At 54.7% G+C, this 16,757-nt stretch overlaps 1 protein-coding gene across 1 annotated transcript; it reads left to right on the top strand.

Annotated features, from left to right (window-relative positions):
- Nucleotides 1–5,033: 5,033 nt before the first annotated feature.
- Nucleotides 5,034–11,549, top strand: LOC138396448 (keratin, type II cuticular 87). Its single transcript, XM_069489750.1, has 9 exons — nt 5,034–5,417; nt 7,042–7,250; nt 8,183–8,243; nt 8,380–8,475; nt 9,129–9,293; nt 9,558–9,683; nt 9,958–10,178; nt 10,885–10,916; nt 11,356–11,549. The coding sequence occupies exons 1-9, from the start codon at nt 5,034–5,036 to the stop codon at nt 11,547–11,549; spliced, it is 1,488 nt and encodes a 495-aa protein (XP_069345851.1).
- Nucleotides 11,550–16,757: the final 5,208 nt, after the last annotated feature.

The raw sequence follows: 16,757 nt of genomic DNA, 5'->3' as shown, positions 1-16,757 counted from the left end.
CTGTCCATGAATTTTTTTCTATGTAGTCTTTCAGAGATCTGGAATTCAATTAATTTTAATGCAGTCATGTTGATCAATCTTCTACTTTTTGGTTTTGACATTTAAGGTTTGCTTAAGAAGCCTTTCCCCACTCCTAAGTTACAAGGATGTTCTATTACATTCTCCTACTTGCTTTTTAGCTTTACCTTTTATGTCCAGGCTTCTAATTCATCTGGGCCTCTCATGGTAGGTAGCATAAACTGGATTCCAGCTCTATGCTTCCCATATAGTGAGTCTATTTTTGCAAATCTCTACAATGGAATAAATGGCCCTTTGCTTGTTGCCACAGTCATTGAATACTTAGTTTGCCTGATATCAAGGGGTCTGTTGTGAGCTCCCTATTCTGCTCTGCCAGTCCATCTACCCGTGTTTGCATAAGCACGATACTTTTCTATTAGTTGGCTCTCTAGTCCTCAGACACTTCTTTGCTTTCCTTTTTCCATAATGACTTTACTATAAATGGACTTTATTCTTTCACAAAAATTTTAGATTGATTTTATCAAGTTCCTCAAAAGAAAGCCAGCTGGAATTTTTGTTGGGTTTCCACTGAATCTCCAAATTAATTTAGAGTGAATTTATATCTTTAGGATGTTAGATCAAAGTATTCCTGAATATGGATTCATTCCATTTAATCAGATTTTCTTATATGTTTTTTCATAGCAGAGTTTTATGTTCTCCATAAAGATCCTGTGAATACTTTATAAGATTTTTGTAAATACTTCATTGTTTTTATCATCTTAGGAATGGCATCTTAGTTTCTATTTATTTTCTAATTGGTTGTCATTGATATGGAAAAGCGCTTTTGATTTTTGTAAGCTGACCTTGTAATTATTAATGGCAGTACTGCTCCACTTGTACTGTTATTTCCATGGATTATTGGTTGATTGTGTTGGCTTTTATGTAGCTGATCCCGTAGTCTGAAAATAATGCCAGTTCTAGCCCTTCTCTTCCAATAATTACACACATTTCTCGCATTGGCCAGGAATTACAGTACCTCACAGCACGGCCTGGAGAGTGGATGTCCTTGTATTATTCTCAGTCTTTATTGGCGTGTACCTAAAGTTTATCCTTTAGGTACGATAGATTTGAAGCATCAACCAGCACATCCACTTGCCTGTGAACATTTCTGTGCTTTTCTGCCATTCACTGCCAGGGGCTGCCCCCACCCTTCCAGACTTTCCAGGCCCTTCCCATCCTTCAAAGCCCAGTTCAGGTCTGACTTTTCCTACAAAGCCTCTCTGACTACTCTAGCCCACCGCAAGCTGCTCCTAAAGAAAGATGTACCCTATCAGCTAATTGGCAATAAATCATGAACTGCCTTGAAGGACGCTTTATCTAGTACACATTTAACTTGTGCATTTTACAAACTTATCCAACTATATGGTTGGACCCTTGAGGACAAAGGCCATATATTAAATTTCTCTCTGTCCTTCACAGTACATAGTACTCGTGTAGTAAATAGTTGTTGAGGGTGCGAAGGTACCACATTTTATCAGTTCTAGGCAATAGGCTTTCATATGCTGTGAGTTCAAGGCCAGAAGGCAAAACTGGAGGCACCACGGTTGGGAGAACAAAGATGAGCCACGGCAGAAGAATCCTCCCGTCTGGAGCAGGAAGCGAGTGCATACTCAGCCCCTCTGACTGGATGCATTCTCTGGGCTTCCACACACACCATCCCTTTTCATCTTCACAGAGGCTCAGGAGGCCAGTATTAGAATCCTCCTTTTACAGATGAGGAACAAGACATTAGCTGACTTACCACACAGTGTCAGCAACGGGATTTGCATCCACGCTTCCTGACTCCCAAGTCCTGCTGCTCCCCTGCAGCCTCCCCACGGAAACGCCACTTCCACAGCCAGGCTGGCGACAGACAGGCACCCTGAGGACCGGCATCGTCCCCTCCAACCCAACAGTTCCACCTCTAGGGATTTGTTTTAAGGAAATTAGTGGAGATGTGCCCAAAGATGTATTTACAAATGTTCATCACAAAGTTGTTTAGCAAAAATCCATTAAGAAGCAACAAAAATGAGAAGGCCCGTGGCTGCTAAGGCAAGAAGAAATGGCAACAGTCGGAGCCTCAGTGGTTGAGAAGCCAGGCAGACAGGCAGGCGGCCGCCAGACAAACGCCAGGGAGGCAGGCAGGAATCCCAGGACCAGATCAGCACGACCAGTCGGTCCCCCCGCTGACCCCAGCCAGCTGTGTGAGGGGCAGGCGGGGAGCACAGGCCTCGGCGCTGAAACAGCCTGTGGCCTGGCCAGAACCTTTATAGGCCCATGGTCAGGGCAGGAACCAATCACAGCCTGGAGCCCTGGCAGAAGGGACAGCCTGTTGGGGCAGCTGCTGTCCCTTTGTCAGCTTCCTAAGTCTGTATTCAAGGGGCCCCTGGTCTGCAGCTCTCTTTGTTCTGAGCCAGTTACAAATAGGTGCTGTAATTAAGGCTTTCTGAGGTGGCAATGGTTCCCTCGTAAAGCTGCCCAGCTGTTTTCTGCTTACTCAGGGAAGGCACTTTGCATCTCACCGTCCCTTTACAAGGCCTGCTGGCTGCGTGCCACCCAGACCCAGTCACCCTGCTAGCATGGAGTGGGGTGCGGGTGGCACTCCCCCCACCAGGGACTCGCACAATCCTCCCAACCGCCAGCAAGGTGTGGATGGCCATTTATATTTCTCGAGTAAGGAAACTGGGCAAACACACCTGTGCCACGGCACAAAGCTGGTAAGAGGCACTGCTGGGCTTCAAACCGCATCTTTTTTTCTCTGGGGTCCACGCTATTCTCACCTCCAACTGGGACATGGGTGGCCACTGCCATGACTCCCCCACCCCAAGGCCCCCCCCCCAGTGAAGGGGCCCAGCTCGATTCCAAGCCCACTGGGGTGAGACAGCTGCGCCAGGTCAGAGGCGGCAGTGCAGTTACCAGGATGGGCTGGAGAAATGCTTCACGGGGGCTCCACTGCCCTGTAGCCCTCAGCAGTTCACCAAGAAATCACTCTCACATAGTCACTAGATGCGTATGGAGAACCTTGCAGGTGCTCCAGTTCCAGTGTGGGTAGAGACGGAAGGAGAGGAAGACCTAGCTCTTTCTTGGATGTCCAGCAGATGTTCGACCCAGCAGAGGCTTAGCGTGAAAGAACCAGCCAGCCCAGCCTCCCTCAAAGGTGCTCCCAAAATCCCCCCGGCCACTCAGCTGCAATCAGCCACCCCCACACCCAAAGGCCATGCCCCCCACGTGTCTCTCGCACCAGAAGCCCCCATCCTACAGCCCACACACTCATTATCCCACCCCAGACACAAGGCTCTGTGGAAGCCTGTCCACAGGGCCCGAGAGGAGGGCCAGGAGAGCCCTTTGTTGGCAGATGTCCAGCTCCCCTACACGATTCTATAGCACCTTCGCCTGTCCCCTGAGATGAGTGGGGAAGGCAAAAGGTGAGGCCCAGTAGGATGCATGGAGGGTTATTTTTAGCCAGCGTTTGGTTGTGGCCGGGTCAGGAAACAGGCCCATCAAAGGAGTCATCCTCAAAGGCCATCAAGAGACATGCACTTGGGAAGGTTAATGGGGTCAGAGCTTCGGGTCAGGGGAATTCTCCTGGCTTGGTCCCTCTGTCCATCCACCAAAGCCATTGCCTGTCCTGGCCCAGAGGGATGAGGGGCCAAATTAAGAGAGCTGAGTTTTAGGGACAGCCACATAACCCCCCCAACCCAGTTGGTCCTCTGGAGGGAAGAAGTGATCCCACTTTAGGACCCTGGGTGACCCCTTATCTATAGCACCTTTCATCCTCCCTGTGAGTGCACACACACCAGGACTCCGCTGCCGAGCTCCCTGCTGGGAGCCTGAAGGGCCCCCATCGGACCTGACTCGTCAGCACTGTGGGGGCCTGCCCTCCACCTGTGGCTTCTCCCCCGTTCCCACTGGCCAGGCGTTGGTGTCCCCATGTGCATGCCTCCCTCTTCTACCTCCAAGACCCACTGGTCTCTGCTGGAGTCCCAGAGCCTAGCACAGTGGCTAGTGCACAGCTGGTGGGCACACCGTAAGCACTTCCTGAACGGACACACGAAGTCCCATCTGCAAGTCAGAGCTGGACTCCTTTCTCACCTCCCCTCCGCCTCGTACCACTCGACCTCAACTCTACTCAAACCCATCTGCCCGCTCTCTCGCCTCCAAGACACTTCTCTGCTCAGTCCCTATAGCTCTGAGGACTGCTCACACTCCCTGCTCCTGATCCCACCAGCAATGATGCCCAGGACTCTGACAGATGGCCTTCGTTCTGTCCTGAACTCTCTGGCTCAGTTCCTCCCGTGTCCCAGCTGGTGTCCCTGCACTAGGAATACCCAAAGTGCCAAGACCATGCCCCACCCCACCCCAAATCTCTACCCCCACTCCCATCCCTGACGAGCCTCTGCACAGGAATGGGATAGGAGTGGCTGATCTCGACAATGAGGAAAGGAAACTGCCTTCGAGATAGAGGGAAGACAAGGAAGCCCAGAGCAAGAGGTTGTTTGGGGCACAGTCCCCTCCTTGGGACAGGCCAGCTACTCCACCCCAGCGCCAGGCCACAGGTTCAGGACCCAGAGCGCAGCTTTGCCCCCTTCCAGAAAAGGGTTCAGAGAGCAAGCTCCACCACAGGTCACTGCACCCATTGCCCACACTCAGAGCATGGAGTCTGACCTATGCTTTTGGGAGCCCCTCCCCCTTCTCCACACCAGTGCCAATGGGAGGGACAGAGGCAATGAGGAAACTTGTAAAGTGCTTTGAAGATGAAACGGAGCCTGTGGCCAGGGATTGTTGACACAGCAACACTCAAGAGGCAAGCGGGTTGCGAGCTTTAGAGGCCGGGGTGATGCCAAGCCAATAAAATGCAGCTATTGTCTCTTTGCCGCCCCTTTTAATGCCAGCTGCTCCTGGCAAATAAAAGGGCCTGCCACAAGCCAGGGAGCACAGACCCAAGGTTCCATCCTCTGCCAACTTCTCCACTCTCCAGACAGCTCCTAACCTCCACCATGACCTGTGGCTTCAGCTCCGTGCGCCGTGGATTCCGCCCTGGAAACTTCAGCTGCCTCTCGGCCTGCGGGCCCCAGCCCGGCCGCTGCTGCATCACCGCCGCCCCCTACCGCGGCATCTCCTGCTACCGCGGCCTCCCCGGGAACTTTGGCAGCCACAGCGTCTGCGGGGGCTTCCGTGCAGGCTCCTGCGGACGCAGCTTCGGCTACCGCTCCGGGGGCGTGTGCGGGCCCAGCCCCCCCTGCATCACCACCGTGTCGGTCAACGAGAGCCTCCTCACGCCCCTCAACCTGGAGATCGACCCCAACGCGCAGTGCGTCAAGCACGAGGAGAAGGAGCAGATCAAGAGCCTCAACAGCAGGTTCGCTGCCTTCATCGACAAGGTGAGTGTCCTGGATCACACCCTTCCTGAACCCCTACCCGTGTTCAGGACTCAGGCTGGGCACCGACAGGGGAGTCAGAAGTAAGCACTTGCCCATGGAAGCTCCTAGGCCAAAGTGAAGGTAGTCATACTTCCAGGTCACTGACAGAAAGACAAAAATGGGGGCTGCCAGTCTGACAGGGGAGACAGAGTGTGAGCACAGAAGCAGAACTGGAGCAGAGCCTTGCTGAGGGAAAACATTGCCTTGTGAGCAAAGGGCCACTGTGTGGGTGCTCCACGCGTTTGAAGCCAAATAGCTGCTTACATGGCAAGGAGGTACTCTCTATGTCAAGGACAGCACCGGTAAGAGAGATCCTGGAAGACTGCCTGGAAGCGGGTCTTGCGGATCTCACAGAGCTGTTTCTATACCATGTGGTGACTTGGCCACTGAGCAGGGGCCAGAGTAGTTTGTCCAAGCCACTGTGCCTGGGGCTTAGGGTCCAGGTGAGCAACAGACATGGTCCTATCCTCGTGGGCTTTATGGGGAGGCAAGCAGTACATGCTCTGGACTCAGCTGAAGCCTTCTGCAGAGTCAGTGTCCAGCTCAAGCCTGCAGCCACCTTCCACACCAGGCAGCCACCATGCGGCAGTGGTGTGAGGGGCCAGGAGAAAAGGCTCCAACCAGGAGGCAGCTCTGGAGCTAGAAAGCACTCTCCAGAGCCAACCTCAAGAGAGAAGTCACACTAGAGAGATACCCAAAAAAAAGGACTGAAAAAAAAAAAAATCTGAAACTCCTAACAACATGAGAGACCAAGGATAGCATAAGAAAGGACTTACCAGAGCTGTGGCAAAGGTATGAGACAGACGTATCTGAGTGCAGAAGTGGGCCAACCTCATGGCAGGGATATATCTATGAAGTTTTCCTTGGGGCCAAATAGTCTATAATTATCATAGCGAGAGAAGACCCCCTATGGGGCAGAAATCAGCCTTCGAGCTCTTCCGCCGCCATTGTGAGAACTCAAGCAGTCAGGGAACCTCTCTGGCCTCCAATTCCTCATCTGTAAAATGAAGGAGTTGGAGCACAGAGCCTTCCTGCACTAAAATCCCAGGTGACTATTATTCAAATTGCATTGTCGTTGTAGGGTTTGAATAATTGGCACATATTTAATTTTTCAAACTTTACAGTCTGCCTACCTAAAAAGGCCAGCCTGTTCATTTGCACACTGACAGTCGCACCTGGCTTGGTGCAGTAGCTGTTCCGCATGGGGGTGCCTTTCTGGACCAGGGCTCCTTTAACCCTCGTAGTAAGGGGAGCTTTAACCTCCACACTCCACAGAGAGGACAAGTGCTTCATCCAAGTGCACGTTGTTAACGAGTGGCAGCAGAGCCCGCACCCAGTATGGTTTAAGCGTTTTCCGTGACCCCAGGTAAATTGCCTTAGAAAAGATTGAAGCTAGCTCTCAGGAAGGATTTCCAGGGGTGAACTGATTAGGCCCGGGTGTGGTTTCTGAGAAAGATGAAAATACCCCCACCAGGGAGGACTCCGGATCAGAGAGTTGGGGGCTTTCAGGCCCTGGTGCTGGGACCCCCATCTTGCCCTCTGATCCTGCAAGAAGAAGTTCTCAGGCTCTGCCTCTGGGCCACAGGTGCGCTTCCTGGAGCAGCAGAACAAGCTGCTGGAGACCAAGTGGCAGTTCTACCAGAACCGCGAGTGCTGCGAGAGCAACCTGGAGCCGCTGTTTGACGGCTACATCGAGACGCTGAGGCGGGAGGCCGAGTGCGTGGAGGCCGACAGCGGGAGGCTGGCCTCAGAGCTCAACCACGTGCAGGAGGTGCTGGAGGGCTACAAGAAGAGGTGCGTGCTGGAAGGGGCAGCTCAGGAAAGGGCTTGATGGAAGCTCCCTGAGCCCAGGGGAGGGTCCAGTCTGTGGCGGGGGTCTCTGCCTGAGGCCGAGCAGGATCCTGCACTCCCTCCCTTCCTCAAGGCACAGGGGTCCCTCGGGTGGGTGCTGGCCCTCTGGGAAATGACGACTCTCTCCCTTCTTCCACCCACCAGACCCCTCAGAAGAATTCATATTCCCTGGTCCTTTTGAGTCCAACCCTCAAAATCCTAGACATTCTTCTTCTTAAGTTTCCTCTTTCACTCAATGTACACTAACTGGGCACCTGCCATGTGCTTCCCAGGCACTGGGCCAGACATTAGTGATCCAGGACCAAGTGGTACACACGGTCCCTGTCCTCATGGGGCCTACGGTGTCCTGGGAGGCAGAGAGGACACAGTCAGAGATCTAGACCTTCAGTTACGAGGTGTGCCCCGTGATGTAAAGAATGCCATGGTTACTCAAAAGGAATCTGCTTTTGACGGGTGGCCAGCTTCCTCCAGTATCACTCTCAGCCGTGGCCTCCCCAGGCCCTCCACACTGTTCCCTCTGTCTCCAAGCTGCCTCCCTCAGAGCAGGAAGCAGGTGACAGACAGGATCCTGCTACCTGCAGCAAATCAGGGCCAGGGGAGGGCTCGGAGGAAAAGAAGATGGAGACGGGGTGAGGAACACAGCCACACACACTCACACCAGCTTCCACGTCCACCCTCCTACCTCCGCCAACCACCAGGAGTGGGCACTTTAGTGACCCCAGTAGGCCTGGCCCCGCAGCCTACTCCTCCCCAGTCCTGTCTTTTGGAGGGAGGATGAGCAGGGGAGATCTAGGACGCAGGGTCGTTTGCACGCTTGCTCACGGCCAAGGTCAAGAGCTATTCAGACACGGTGGTGTTCTCCCCGCTCACCTTAGGTACGAAGAAGAAGTTGCACTTCGGGCCACAGCAGAGAATGAGTTTGTGGCTCTAAAGAAGGTGAGTGAAGCCAAGCCCACCCCAAGCCTGCCCCAAGCCCCTAGCCACCCAATGCCCGCTGCCCTGCCACAGGGCAGCCAGGTCCTCAGGGTGCCCTGAGAGACACGGCCTCACGGCCCCTTGCTGCCACACACAGGAGGTGGACTGTGCCTACCTCCGCAAGTCGGACCTGGAGGCCAACGTGGAGGCCCTGACCGAGGAGATCGACTTTCTGAGGCGACTGTATGAGGAGGTGAGGGGGCTCTCAGTGAGGTGGGCACAGACCCTCTGATGGGATCCCCAACCCCCTGCCCAGACCCGCACGGCACGAAGCAGGCCTGCTGACACGGGAACCCAGGCTCCAAGCTGCAGGACTGGAGGGGAGCAAGGCGAGGGGAGGAGCAGAGAGGCAGAGCAGTGGGGAACCGGAACAGACCAAATTTCATAAGAGGCAAGAAAATGACAGCTCTGGGACAGCTGTGCCTTGGGAAACTGTCCTGTGTCCTTCCCCTGAGCCACTGAGGTGCAGCATAGGCCACACAAAGCATCACAAAGCCTCACACCCATTTCTCTGGCATCCAGCAGCCTTCCTTTCCATGGTCTAGGAGGATATAAAGAGGCCCCCACACAGGGTCCGGGCCACTGGGAAGCATCTGGAACCTGCTGGTTGTAGGGAAGCACCCTGGGCTTCCAAGGGTCGCAATAACTCCAGATGCAAGCATTTGAGAAGTGGTTGTCTTTTCCTCTAAAGGTATTTCTTATTTGGGCAGAAAGCTGTGCAATCAGGGGGTTTCTGCTCCAAACATGAGAGATTGTCTTGAGGTGAGCAGAAAGGATTGCAGGCCTTGAGGTATGAGGGAAAACCCAGATGACCAGGCTGTCCTTCCTCTCCCCCACCTCCTGCAGGAGATCCGCGTCCTCAATGCCCACATCTCAGACACCTCGGTGGTTGTCAAGATGGACAACAGCCGCGACCTGAACATGGACTGTATCATTGCCGAGATTAAGGCTCAGTACGATGACATTGCCAGCCGCAGCCGTGCTGAGGCTGAGTCCTGGTACCGCAGCAAGGTGAGTGGCACGGGACACCTGCCTCCTAGACATAGCAGTGGGAGGGAAGCGAGGTTTCTATGAGAAAAGGCTTCTCTAGTCTGGAGATTCTAATCCCTAAGCATGGTGAGAGAAGAGCTGCCTCTCTGAGGTTGGGGTGGCAGGGCAGGACTGCCATGTGTGGTTGTACAGGCTGAGCACTGTACAACCTGCACAATCATCCCTGCTTTCCTGAATGGATGACATGCCCTATTCTCATCCTCACGAGCATCTCTGCTTCCCCAGTGCGAGGAGATGAAGGCCACGGTGATCAGGCACGGGGAGACCCTGCGCCGCACCAAGGAGGAGATCAATGAGCTGAACCGCATGATCCAGAGGCTGACAGCCGAGGTGGAGAACGCCAAGTGCCAGGTATGGGTCACTTGTGCCCTAGACCACAGAGGCTGAAGGTCTACCCTGTGTCACATAGCCCAGTTGTACCCTATCTGGATGTCACCATTCATTCTCCAGCCCACTGTACATGTAGAGCCCCTGGTTCTGGTCACTCAGGGAAACTCAGGTGAGAAGGCAAGAGGCCCTCTTTCTGGGGTGTTCCCAGTTAGGGGAGAGACTGGACACATCCAGGTAATGGACATAGAGACCCGGGACTATCACTAACGAACCTTGTTGTCTTCTGGGCCCCCAGAACTCCAAGCTGGAGGCTGCTGTGACCCAGTCTGAGCAGCAGGGCGAGGCAGCCCTCAGCGACGCCCGCTGCAAGCTGGCTGAGCTGGAGGCTGCCCTGCAGAAGGCCAAGCAGGACATGGCCTGCCTGCTAAAGGAGTACCAGGAGGTGATGAACTCCAAGCTGGGCCTGGACATCGAGATCGCCACCTACAGGCGCCTGCTGGAGGGCGAGGAGCACAGGTGAGGCTAAGCAGGACCCCCTTTTCCAGGGTAGACGTCCTGGTCCTCAGAGTGAATTTCCTTGACCTCTGACTCTGACCCTGGCCGTACAGATCAAGCTTCAATAGGAATAACGACTTATCCAATGCTTATTATATGCCAGACCTGTGCTAAGTGCTCATTTTATAATACCCGTACTCCAATGAGATCAGTATCATTTTTCCCACCCAAACATAAAGAAATAGGCCCAGACTTCAGTGCCTTTCTCATGGCCACCCGGTTAATAAGCAGAAGAGCTGAGCTCTGCGCCCAAGTCACATGCCCCCAAGGGCATTCTTGTCGAGTAGCTTCCTGCCCCGCTGCAGGCCTGTGTGTGACAATGAGGAGGCACCTCCGCGTGGGCTCAGCCCTCACCTTCCACAAAGCCCCTGACGCTCCTCTCCGACAGCTTGGTTGGCACTATCCGGGGTGGGCTACGGTACTCAGATGGGGGACAGCATGTGAAGGTCACAGTCTCACCCAGGGCTGCTGAGAATCAGAAGGGCTTGTCCCCATGCTTAGAGAACCATTAAAGAAAGAAGTGAGCGTTTAGCACGGATTGGGGAAGCCCTCCCTGCCCCTCAGGGGACAGACTGTCCACAGGATGACCCTCTCTGTCCCCAAGCAACTATCGTTCTCAAGGAATCCAGCCCAGTGTCTGCAGCTAACAGAGTTTTCTCTCCCCCAGGCTGTGTGAAGGTGTGGGCTCCGTCAATGTCTGTAAGTATCTGCCCGAAATCCCCTAGAAAAATGGCTTTGTTGACAGGCAAAGCCGAACCCTTTGGTCTAAGCCACCGAGCCTCGAATATTCCCCCAAGTAAGAGAGAGCCTTTCACTCTCTCCTGGCCCCTCACTGGGGACCACGAAGGGAGTTAGAGAAAGCAGAGCTGAGCGCCCTTTACTAGTGACAGCCGTGAGCCGAGGCCATGCCAGGGCCCGGTAGCTTTGCTCCTCTGGGTCCAGGGGTCCTGGGTTCCTTCCTGCCCCAGGCCCCCAGATGGGATGTGCAGCTGAGGGGCAGGGTCTGCGCTGTCAACCACTGGACCCCTTGGGGAGCAGGCAGCTCCTGCAATGCCACTGCCCTCTGGGGCCTGTCATGGGGCCTGTCATGGGGCCATCACAGCAAGCCCTCACCCCTCTGTGTCACCTCTCCTCACAGGTGTCAGCAGCTCCCGTGGTGGAGTCTCCTGCGGAGGCCTCACCTACAGCACCACCCCAGGGCGCCAGATCACCTCTGGCCCCCCAGCCACGGGGGGCAGCATCACGGTGACAGCCCCCGACTCCTGCGCGCCCTGCCAGCCCCGCTCCTCCAGCTTCAGCTGCGGAAGCAGCCGGTCCGTCCGCTTCGCCTAGTGGAGTCCAGAGCCTGCCCTGCCTGTGGCAGCCGAGCACTGAATGGTGTGTGAATGCAAATGTGTGCTTGCTTCCAGAATCTTCCAGATGTTCCTACAGAGGGAAAGACCCTCCCTCTGTAGGAGGCCGCTATCCTCCACCTTCTCATTTTGGGGAGCTGTGTCCTAGTTTTCCTGGTGGCTTCAGTTTAGAGTCATTCGCAGACCTTCGCTTTACTCCAACCTGCCTCCAAAATACCTGTGGCCAATTGGTATTATCTGTACCATTCACCAAGCTCTCTGGGACAGGAACAGTCACCTGAGTAGCTGGGCAGCATGGGAGCTTGGCCTTCCCCTGGGTCGAGGCACGACCCCATGGCAAGCACTTGCCCGTTCATCCTGCCTGTGCTTCGCTTGTCTCTCTCACCGACCACCTTCTGGGTTGACCGTTCCAGCCACAATCCTCGTGTGACCTCCCAGTCAAGAGGCCCATTACTGTGGGGACGCTTTCGCCTCCAGCCCTCCAGTTGGGGCACTTTGGGCAGGTCCTGCTGTCCAGTGCACCTGTATGCATTTCAAAGACTCCACGGGGGCTCCAGACTTCCCCCTGCTGCGTGCAGGAGGGACTGGCCCATGCAGAGCTGGTGGGATGGAAAGTTAGGCCACTTCCTGGGTCCCTCTCTGGTTATGACTGTCTGTGGGTGCCTTGCCTCCTGAGCTCTCAATCTGTGTTTCAATAAACGCCGCTGCCATGCAAGGGTACGTGATCTTGTGAGCCACAATGTCTCCGCTCCCTTCCTGCCCCATCTCCAGCCGACTAATCCTAGTCCAGCCCCACGTGGTGTTTCCCGAGTCACCCTCCAGTGTCACCGCCTCTTCCTGTCCACTTCCACAGCCTGATTCCCCTTGGTCCTCCTCAGTCCCCATAGGCCTGGACCACAGCCCCAGATCCCCACTAGTGACCCCACCCTAAGCACTGCCAGCAGCCAGGACCCTATCCCAAATTCACTGCCCTCACCCCCTCCCACCTGGCTCCAGTCACTTCCCAGCACACGTGTCGCCTTCTTATGCCAGATGCAGGCTCCTTCCCCCTCCTCCTCAGCCCTGTCCAACCCCTCTACCCAGTGCTGATCCTCCAGACAGGGACCCCATCCCACAAGTCCCCCCCACACACACCCCTTCCCCCAACACAGTGTCTAGAACCCCGAGGATCTCTGGTTCTGCCAGGGATGTCAATGGGTGTGTCTGGAGCCTGGAACAAGCTGGAACTTCCTTGAGGACAGAAAGTGGCTCCTCCTGGCTCTGACCCTCCACTAAGTCCCAGGATGGGGCTCCAGGATATGCCAGGCCTGGGACACGTGGGATTCACTCAGGCAGCTGGTACAGCAGCAGGTACAGGCATCCAGCCCCCGGGGACTGAGCTCCACCTCTCCATTAGGAGCACAGATTGGCTATCTCTGCTGTCAGACAGGTGTCAGATGTCGGCTGCCAGCCCCCTCTTCCGCCCTATCCCCAGCCTCTTTCCCTGAGAGGAGAAGAGAAGCCCTGTGCATGCTGACCAGTCCTCACTCCGTGCCCCAAGCATGTGTCACAGCCCCACTGCAGGCTGCGGCTGCTGAGCACTTGGGCTGTGCTCTGTTTGAGCTTTGCTGGCTGAGACCCCCCGACCTCCTCCAAACCCCTTGTGCCCCTCCATTCTCCCAGCAATCTGGGCTTTGAGGCCATGGTCACAATCTAAACAGGTCAGTGTTCAGGTTAGGGGCCATCATTCATCCACAGAAAAAGTTAAATCTCAGGGGCTGGAAAATCAGGAGTTGAAAATTAGAGCCCCAATTTTGCCAAGACCGCCAGGTAGGTCTCCCTGAGACCTTGGGTGTGGCTGCCAAGGTCTCAACTGCTCCACTCACTGCCCTCGACCCCATATAGCTCCAAGTTCCTACCCTAAGGCTGAGATGGCTCCTCTGCCCCCTCCTTGGCCTGACCTCTCCTGTCCTCTGCCTAAAGATCTGGAGCTCTGAAGGGGAAGACTCTGAGAAGCCCCTCACCCCATCCTCAAGGAACCAAGCCTGGACTAGTCCTCAGAGGCTGCAGCCCACACCGTCAGGCAGTCCAGTCCCTTCCTCATTCGCCCCCTTTCATTCACCCCCTTCGCCTGGCTGTACCCCAGCTCCTGGCCTCTGCCACCTGTCTTACCACACTGTCCTTGGAGGACACTGCCCCTTCCCCCTCCCCCCAGCTCCTAGGGCTCCCTGTCATGTTCTCTCCCTCCCACCTCCTGACCCCTGAGACTCAGGTATTTCCCCTCCCTGCCCGCTCCTCCCAGGCCAGACTCTCGGCTCCTACCAGGGAGTCCTGCTGTCCGGCTCTGGTCTCAGGGCTCACCCATGCACACCGCCTAGAACATCAAAGTACCCAGGGCCCTTTTCTCACCTCTCTGCACACTCTCCCAAGGCAGTCACATCAGTCTCTCGCCTTCAGTCGCTGCCCATGGTTAATGTCCTCCCTGGTGAAAACCCTCCAACTGGGCTGTAGAGTCCCCATGCGTCTCCTACCCTCCCTCCTCAGCTGCAGACCCATGTGCCCAGTTCCCAGCTGCCACGACACCTCCATGTGACAGTCCTAGAGACGCTTTGGACTCAACAGAACTTCCAGCTTCACTCACTGCTTCTGACCTCTCAGCTGGAGTCTCCTCCTGTCTCCTCCTGTCTCCCCTGTCAAGATCACCAACACGGTTCCCCAAACAGCACCTATGATCCACCCACACCGACACCTCTCCCTCAATATTACTTAAGCCCAAGTGCTTCCCTTTCTGCCTCCTAAATACCTCCCAATCCGCTCTTTCCTCTGTCCCTCCGGCTGCCTCCTGCTCCCAGCCACCACAGCTCACCTGCTGTCCTCCTCTTCTCTCTTCCCTCCCCCCCTGCACAGCAGCCAGAGAGACCTCCAGAAGACACAAGGCCAACCTTGCAGTGGGTCCCCACTGCCCTCAGGATAAAGCCCGACTCTTACACATCACATGCCAGTCCCGCACGTCTGGCCCTGACTGATCTCTCAGTGCCTCTCACTGCTCCCCAAGCCCACTGCCCCCACCTTCCCCCAATACTCAGACTCAAGCCGCCCTGAACTCCTGTCAAATGCGGGGTTGGACCAAAGGCCTTTTCAATTCTGACTTTCTTGGGAAGTGACTCTGAGCTCTGCTCTGGGATCTAACAATCCTTTCCCAGGGACTTAAGGAGGATATAGTAAGGACTGTCAGCCTTGGGGGTCATGGAGGTGCCACCTGGGAAAGTCCAGGGAGGCTCCAAGCCTCGGGAGGTGACCACCTTCCTTCCACCCCACCAGCTCAAGGGACCAGGCAAGACTGGCATGGCAAACTCTCCATCTGTTAGAGCCTCTGGTCCTGAGTCCCTGAGCCCCCTCCTCTGCCACCACTGCCACCTCTCCCTCAAGGAGAGGGCCAGCTGCAAAGAGCACTGGCCTTGGTGCTGGGGAAAAAGAGGGGCATAGCAGAGGATTATGAACTAGGCAAAGCCAGCTACTTCCTGAAGAAAGCAAGATTGAGACTGAAAGGAAGACCAGGAGCACATTTATTCAATCAACAAATAATTATTGAGCACCTGCCATATACCAGGTACTGTTTGTTACACAAGCTGGGGTTCACAGAAATGAATAAAATAGTCAAAGATGCTTGTTCCTGTGAAGCTTACATTTTACAGCAAGAAGTGAACCTAAGTAAGCAGTCAGGCAGAAGGAGAGGTGTGTTGCAGACGCAGAGCACACACCTGTGGAGGTGGGGCTGCACTGGAGCCCGGGGACACCAGGAGCTCTGATGAGCCAGGAAGGCCGCTGGGGGCGAGGGCTGCTCTCCAGGGCCCTCTAAAAGCTGAAAATGAGCCCTTCACTTCTTCTCTCCTCCACTGCTGCCCCTCCTACCCCAACTCCAGCTCCATCCAAAAGATCGTTTTGCATCCAAGGGCATTTCTGATCCCTACTGCCTTCCACACACTTTTCCCATCACCTTGCAGAAGTAGATTCTAAGGGCCGGTTCACAAGGCCTTCCATGCTTCACAGAAAGCCAAATGCCTCATTTCTGGAAGTTTCCTGCCGGCTGCTGAGGAATGTGAGCTAGCTGGACATTGGATCCCTCTGTGCTGACAAGCCTGAGGTAAGGAGCATCCACCCTGCTCCGCACACCAGCTGAGGCTCTCATTTACTCAGTGAGACAGTGGTGTCACCCACCATGTATCATGCATTTAAATGAACTGAGGTTTGAAAAGGTGACAAAGCCAGGACAGGAACCTGAGACTGCAGACCTCCAGTTCCCAGTCTTTTTCTGCCACCCCACTCAGCCTCCTGCTATTCAGAGGCTAGGAATGCTGCACTGTTATGAAACCACAGTGATAACAACAACATAAAAAATACCAATTTTTTAGTATCTTGTTATGTGCCACACTCTTCTCCAAACTTCTGTGTTGTCTCATTTCACCCTCCTATAGCTATCTTCAGAAATGACCCTCCAACAATTCCCCCCTCCGCCGTGCATGCCACTCCTCATCCCAAAGATGCAGCCTGTTTCCCCTCCCCTTGAACCTGGGCTGGCCCGTGACTGCTTTGACCGATTCAATGTGCTGGAAGTCACATTATGCAGCTTCTGCACCTAGGAGGCCTTAAAAACCTTGGTGGCATATGGAGAACAGCGCCCCTGGCCATCAGCCCCAGCTGAGCTCTCAACCACATGCCAGCCACATGAGTGAAGCCATGTCGAACCTTCCAGCCATTCCAGAGCCCCAGCCAACAACATGAAGCAGAAGAATGCCCCAGGTGATTCACACAATCATGAAAAGTATTGTTGTTTTAAGCCACTAAATTTGGGCATATTTTGTTATGTAGCAATGGATAAGTGGAAGAGAAGTTGGTACCTTGTAGCGGGGTGCTGCTGTAAGTAACAAAACCTGTCACAATGACTTTGGGACCAGGCATCAGGCAGAGCCTCAGGGAGATAATTAGTGAAGCCTGGCTGGACAGTGAGGAAATTGTCACTGGATGCTGGAGAAAAGGCTCAGGGACAGGAGCAGCTCCTGAGGGCCACAGCTTCTATAACCCTTAGAGTTCTTACTCTGTAGTGGGCTAGTCCCCCATCCCTCCAATCCTCTGTTAAAGTTAATAATACTTGTGTTTGAACTTTCTCAGTTCAAATTGTCTTCTGATTGACCCCTGAGTGACACACCCT

This window comes from Eulemur rufifrons, chromosome 16 (genome assembly GCF_041146395.1).
Source record: "Eulemur rufifrons isolate Redbay chromosome 16, OSU_ERuf_1, whole genome shotgun sequence".
NCBI classification, from domain to species: Eukaryota; Metazoa; Chordata; class Mammalia; order Primates; family Lemuridae; genus Eulemur; species Eulemur rufifrons.
This window is presented reverse-complemented; position numbering and strand designations above follow the sequence as displayed.

Coding starts and splice junctions, on each gene's coding strand:
- LOC138396448 (XM_069489750.1), top strand. CDS start 5,034: ATGACCTGTGGCTTCAGCTCCGTGCGCCGTGGATTCCGCCCTGGAAAC. Junction 8,244..8,379: donor AGTTTGTGGCTCTAAAGAAG/GTGAGTGAAGCC, acceptor TGCCACACACAG/GAGGTGGACTGTGCCTACCT. Junction 10,179..10,884: donor CTGGAGGGCGAGGAGCACAG/GTGAGGCTAAGC, acceptor TCTCTCCCCCAG/GCTGTGTGAAGGTGTGGGCT.